The sequence below is a fragment of the Leptonychotes weddellii genome, chromosome 6 (genome assembly GCF_054177405.1).
Source record: "Leptonychotes weddellii isolate Sample4059 chromosome 6, ASM5417740v2, whole genome shotgun sequence".
Taxonomy (NCBI): Eukaryota; Metazoa; Chordata; class Mammalia; order Carnivora; family Phocidae; genus Leptonychotes; species Leptonychotes weddellii.
Genome location: NC_138374.1, coordinates 83,845,571 through 83,852,241, shown reverse-complemented (window position 1 = coordinate 83,852,241; position 6,671 = coordinate 83,845,571). Strand labels below are relative to the sequence as shown.

Below are 6,671 nucleotides of genomic sequence, written 5' to 3'. Positions count from 1 at the left end.
AAAGCGCATGTGACACTTGGTTAGGCATTTGGGAAAAATGGAACCTGCATACGTTCTTCTGTTACCAAAATAAATTCCAGTTGGTTCCAATACTTAAATGTAAACAAAGTGAAATCATTGGTGCTAGAAGTAAACACAGGATGGGTATACATTGTTTATAATTGTGGGGTTGGGAGAAATTTTCTATTGAGAACGGGAACTCAGAATCCACAAGGAAAAGATCACATAAAGATAAAAAGCAGCTATGTGAGAAAGTCTGCCATAAACAAGATCAAAAAGAACTGGATAATTATTTTAATACAAAGAGTGAATTACTCAACTTTGTGAACTCATAAAAATCAATAGGAGATGATGAATACCATAACAGAAAAGTCATAATTTATTGAAGGACACATTGCCAATTAATCTTATGCATCTGAGTAGATGTGAAGAAAATAAAGAAAAAAAATCCTGACCAAAATCAATTGAGATTCATCACCTAGGGACAGGTCAGCTGCAGTCTTGGCTCCTTGGATTGCGGTGCCCTCCCGCTGCTCCTGAGGATGGCCGTCCAGGAACCCACGCTGAGAAAGGCCACATGGAGCCCCTCCAGGCTCAGCTGGGCCCACCTTGGGCCATTCTGGCCCAGGAGTCAGATAAGAGACTGAAGAAGCCTCTGGATGACTCCAGCTCCCAGCTGTTCAAGTCACTCCCAGCCTTTCGGGTCTCCCAGCTGAGTCCCCAGACGTCAGGGAGCAGAGACAAGCTGTGGTCACTGTGCACTTTCTGGAATCCTTACCCACAGACACCATGAGCACAAAAAAGCCCGGACTGTTCTATGCCACCTATGAATTTTGGCTGGTTGGTTAGATAGCAGCAGGAAACACTGTGCACCGCAAACAAGGCAGCCAGGGGTTGATGCAGGATGGAAGCCATACTGGGAACGGTCTTGGAGACCGAACAGAACACAGCAGCTCACCCAGCTATGACCCAGCATGACGACAAGCTTAGATGCTGGATTCCAGAGCAGGCACGGAAATGGATAAGGCTGAGAGCAGGAGCACCAGCCCCGGGCACCGGCAGTTAGGTGGCTGTCCAGGGCCAACCACCTCTCATCAAGGTCAGAGTCAGTCCTGGGACGTAGATTCATTCAGGAAGAATACTCATCCCTCAAGGTGAAGCAACAGGATGTGTCTGAAGAACAAGCATGGCAGGCACTGTTTTCTTTGGCAGATGGCAAAGAGGACTCGATGAATGGGTGTTAGAGGAAGTGAGTAGAGTGGTAAAGCGGGCAAGCCGGGCAGGGAAAGGACAGCCGAGGGCAGGAGAGAGGGCAGGCTGGCTGCCTGGGAGTCAGGAAGCTGATGCCCAGAGTGAGCGGAGGACACAGGCCAGCTCCGTGACGTAGGGGGGGGAGATCACACCTTCCCTGAGCCTCTTTCTCCAGTTAGAATGCTTCTCCTTTCCTACTTAGCAACCTTAAAACAAACTCCAAACACCTTAGCAAAGTTGACCCTGTAGACCTGGCCCCTGCTTAACTTCTCTCCCCTTCCCCGCTGCCTCCGCCCAGAATCCTCTCTGTTTGTCAGGCTCACATGTTTGGATCTGCCCGGCCACCTTCCCTCCCTGGCATGCTCAGCCTCCACCACTGGCTCGTGGTCATCCTTCGGGTCCAAGTGAAAGTTCTTCCCTCCCAGAAGCTCTCTCTGGCCATCCTACTGAAAGGATTAAATCTTTGAATCACCTTCTGTTTTGTTTTATTTTTCTTTATTGTACTTATAAGCATCTAAACTCGTCTTGAATATTGTCTTTTCTCCCTCCCTGGAATTGAAGTGACTCCTGAGGGCTGGGACCTTTCCTGTCTTGGTTAATGTTGTATTTCCACGACCTAGAATAGTGCTTACCATTTAGTAAGTGCTCAGTAAATGTATGTTGAGTATAAATAAGTAAAAATCCTTTCGAGACAAACTCCTATCCATGCTTCAAAACCCTGCTCAAGCTGAACACCCTGCAAAGCCTTCCCCGACAAATATGCTGGTACTTTGTGCTGCAGCTTCTAAACAAAACACCCACTGTCATTCATTTGCCAAGCTCTCCTGCACACCCCACTTTGCAGGTCTCCCCATGGGCTAAATTGGTGAACGTGGGCTCTGTAACTCAAGCAGCCAGGTGGATCTCTCAGAGTAACCTCATCAGAAGGGGTTCTCGCAGAGAATGACTGCGGGCAGCTTCCAAAGCCAGACTCCCTGGGCTCCCATCCCAGCAGACCTTGTTGTGTGAGTTTGGAAAATATTTTTGACCTTTCTGGGCCTCCATTTCCTCATTGTGTAATGAAGATCACAATAATTAGCCATAGAGGGTTGTGATGAGCACACGGGGTGCCTGGCACATAGCAAACATGCACAGGAGTTAAGTGACTTTATATTGAACAGTTGAATCTTTGGCATAAATCTGTACTGCATAAGTACACACAACAGAATCGAAGAGGAAATAAGCAAATTGAGCGAACGCTGTGGAAATACAAAGGTCATCTCTGTAATGATACGGAGAAGGACCCCCGCCTCCAGATGAGCCGGTTCACACCGGCTCCACATGGGGGCTCCACAGGGACCCGTCCACAGCCCGAGGTTCCCTATGACCGAGCACACGTGGGACTCGTCCCCACACGGGGGTGAAATCAAACTCCCCAAGGGCCTGCCGCTCCCACCACAGAAGACATGTAAAATCCATCTCCAGCTCACCACACAAAACCATCACACAAGCTCACCATTTCTTACTCAGAAAAGACTTAGTATGTCCAGAGTTCCCAAGAGCCAGCCCACTGTCTTAGAGCACACAGAGCATGGAGCCCCATAAAGATAACAGGGGCGGCCAGACCTTCCTGTTGTGGGGGGTGCCGATCACTGAGGGGCAGCCCTGTTCCCTGGACCGCCCGCCACACACACAGGAGGCAGTCCGTCCCTCCACAGGTTAGAGGACTGGCTCTTGACACGCACTAGAGAGTATGGCAGGGTTCGAGCTGACCCCGAGCAGCCAAACATCTCCTGGGAGGCGTAGGTCACATACACAAAGCCGTCCTCGTCCTTGTAGTCCCTGTAGACTTCTGCCATGGTCACACTCATGCTGACCAGGCTCCTGTTGTTCACCAGCAAATAAAAGGCTTCGGTGGCCCCGAGGACCAGGCGGCTCCTGGGTGGGGAGGAGGGAGGGGGCAGGAAGGGAAAACTTTAACTGGGCAGGGAATGGGCCCCTGACCCAAGGCCTGACTCACCTCTGTTTGTCCACTGCAAACATGTTGACCCAAGGAGCCCACCTCCCCGCTCGAGCGCATTGTCCTCAAACTTGACAAGTCCCCAGGAGGGCCTGTTGAAAGCAGATGCCTGCACTCCACACACACAGATTCTTTTAAAGATTTTATGTATTTATTTATTGGAGAGAGAGAGTGTGTGTACAAACAGGGGGAGGGGCAGAGGGACAAGCAGACTCCCTGCTGAGCACAGAGCTTGACATGGGGCTCGATCTCAGGTCCCTGAGATCATGACCTGAGCCAAAGTCAGACGCTTAGCTTAACCAACTGAGCACCCCCAGGCACTCCTCGACACCCAGAGATTCTGATTCAGCTTGCCTGGGAAGCATCTCACAGGGCTGCAGAATCATGATGCTCAGGAAGACTGAATAGCTCCCTACTCCTTCCCTGTAGATTTAAAATACCTTAAGTCTTCCCGGTTGGACCAAAATGGTGAGGCCATCCCATCATTAACTAGGAGACATACCAACACAAAAATGCTACGCTAATAAGCCCCTCTTTGCTCTCAAACGCAAGGTATGTACATCGCAGACATACAAAGGAGATTCCAGTATCTCCCAGCATCTCACTGTTCAACAGCCTTGGGATGGCATTTTGGAAGGTTGTTTCTTTCTTTCTTTCTTTCTTTCTTTCTTTCTTTCTTTCTTTCTTTCTTTCTTTCTTTCTTTCTTTCAGCTCCTGAGCAATGGGTAGCTGCTCTTTCCTCCCCCTACCATCCCTCCTCCCATCTCAAGGAGATGGAGAAGCAGCAAAGTTCAATTGGACATGCTGTAAATATCAAGGTCAATCTGAGGCCTGACTCCTCCTGCGGTGGAGGACAACATGGCCATGTGGACCCCCAGGTAAGGGCTATTTCCCTGCAGCACACTTCCATTTGCTCTGCTTGGAAAGACAGGCCCAGCCTGCCCACTCTGGTCTCAGAGCTTTGAACTTTCAGGTGAGCTAGGTCTATGTGGCTATGGGACACAGGTGGCTGGAAACCGATTAATTTTACAACCAGATAATCCCTCCCAAAGTAACCCCAAAGATTTCGGCTTTGACAATTGCATGGGTGTTTTGGGGTAAAAGAAGTGCTCTACAGTGGGAGTGGGTGGAGCTGAGGACAAGTGCATGGCCTTCAGCTCTGCAGGGAACTCTGTTCCCAGAGTCTGCATGCCCACCTCCTATCTCTTGCCGTGCTCTCTTTTTCTTTCTTTCTTTCTTTTTTCTTTAAGACTTATTTATATATTTGAGAGAGAGAGAGAGAGCATAAGCAGGAGGGGCAGAGGGAGAGGGAGAGAGAATCCCCAAGCAGACCCCACATCGAGAATGGAGCCCCAGCACAGTGCTCGATCTCACAACCCTGAGATCACAAACTGAACTGAAACCAAGAGTTGGACACTTAACTGATGGCACCACCCAGCTGGCCTGCCATGCTCTCTTTCAATGAGGGTTTTGGCATTCCTTGGAGAAGGAGGCTATGGGCAGGGATTTTTGTCTGTTCTGTTCACTGCTGTAAAAGACAGAGCCTAGAAAGAACAGAAAACATAACTGATGCTCAATAAACATTCTGGAGCATCAAATGTTGAGATGGGGAGGGGGTCAGGACTGGTGGAAAAGAGAGGATGACCCCTGTCTGGGAAGGAGAAAAAGAATGGCTCTCAGAACTCCAAGGGTTGTTTCCCAGGGAGGTGAGGGAAGGGGTATAATCCTAACGCTCATGTTCCCTTAGCCACCTCCACCTCACTCTGGGCCAACATAAGCTTCCCTGAGGAGAGGAAATCGGGATGTTCTTAAATAACTCGTCAAGAGAAACAGAACAGAGACAGACACACACTCATAATGGATTCTTGAGTAAACAAGCAGCTATGCAACTCGAGAGGGCTGGCCTCTCCAGACTTTTCAACCCTATGAAGAATTACCCCCCAGGGGTTACATTCACATTACTCCCAAATCATTTTTACTGAAGCCATGTGTCGGGTGACACTACTTAACCCTATTAAGCTTTAAAAATAGCTCCATTTTCTTTGCTGTGCCTTAACCCAAGGGAGGAGCATGTTTGGGGACGCCCTCCCTATCCTCCCTCCCAGGGTCTGAGCAGTGCAGGGGGCATTTGCCTTTTGAAGAGATGCCCACTCCCCCAGTGTACACACACTTTAAAGGTACTGTGTTTCTACTGGGAAAATGCAGACTGGGTTTTAAGCAGCATGTGGAAAAAAGGATCTTCTGGACTAGTTCCAGAGCCAAGATGACCTCTGAAACTTCTTAGAAAAGTTGGCAGCTCTTATTCTCTTTAAACTTGTTATCTGTGGGTTCTCCCACCTGTTTAAGTTAGATTAATTCTCAGAGCATCTTTTCTGGGCACTACAGAATCTAAAAGGTGAGTCACAAAGGAAATCTTTTCTCTCTCTTCCAGAATGCCCCCATCCTCAAAACCAAACCAACTAACAAAGCAAACGGAAAAAAGCCCAGCATGCTCCCTGACGTGCACTTTGTCTCCTACCGGATGATGCTGAGGAATTGGGTCATGGTCAGCTCCTGTGGGACCAGGAACTTGGTCTTGTCCAGCGGAGGCAGGAACTTCTCCCTGGGGTAGCGTTCCACTATCACCTGTCAAGAGGGTCAGTCCCTAAGAATGTGACTCCGAGCTCTCCGTATCTTAGAAATTTAGAATAGGGAGAGACTGGGTTTTTTTCCCCTTCTTCTTGTTATTTTATTTTATTTTTCAAGGAACAGAGTATACTCCTTTTCTTTTTTTTCTTTCTTTTTTTTTTTTTTTTAAGATTTTATTTATTTATTTGACAGAGAGAGACACAGCAAGAGAGGGAACACAAGCGGGGGGAGTGGGAGAGGGAGAAGCAGGCTTCCCGCAGAGCAGGGAGCCCGACGCGGGGCTCGATCCCAGGACCCTGGGACCGTGACCTGAGCCGAAGGCAGACGCCCAACGACTGAGCTACCCAGGCGCCCCAGGGTATACTCCTTTTCAAAAAGCACAATGAAGTCTTACCGGGATCTTGTTTGGGAACTTTGCCCGGATTCCAGCAACTTCCTCTTGTCTGGTTGCTGTGAATATTTCAAAGACAAAAGAATAAGTAAACAGCAAGAGAAGTCTGTACCCTCTTCCCTCTCTCAGGCAGTCCAGACAGCTTCCCTTAGAATTCTACCTAAGCTCTTCCTCTGCTTGAAGGGTCTGAGGCTTTGGGTTTTCTGTGGAGTCTGCATTTTGCTCAACAGCTGTGTCTGTCTCTGACTTAAAAAAAAATCCCACAACCGGGACCTAACTCATTCCTCAGCTGCTTCCAAACCGCCCACAGGAACCTAAAGGAGGCCCTTATGTAGGGCTGTGTGACATCAGGCCTCTCCAACCCTCCCTCTCCTCCCCCTCCCTGGGCAGGAGGAGGTCAGT

General features: G+C 49.0%; 1 protein-coding gene across 1 annotated transcript; it reads right to left on the bottom strand.

Moving 5' to 3' along the window:
- Window positions 1-356: 356 nt before the first annotated feature.
- On the bottom strand, window positions 357-6,557 carry MAP1LC3C (microtubule associated protein 1 light chain 3 gamma). The gene is made up of 4 exons (XM_031018550.2): window positions 6,430-6,557; window positions 6,273-6,328; window positions 5,769-5,875; window positions 357-3,168 (listed from the first exon to the last, which is right to left on the bottom strand). Exons 1-4 carry the CDS (start codon window positions 6,485-6,487, stop codon window positions 2,880-2,882), a joined length of 510 nt encoding a protein of 169 aa, XP_030874410.1. The 5' UTR covers window positions 6,488-6,557; the 3' UTR covers window positions 357-2,879.
- Window positions 6,558-6,671: the final 114 nt, after the last annotated feature.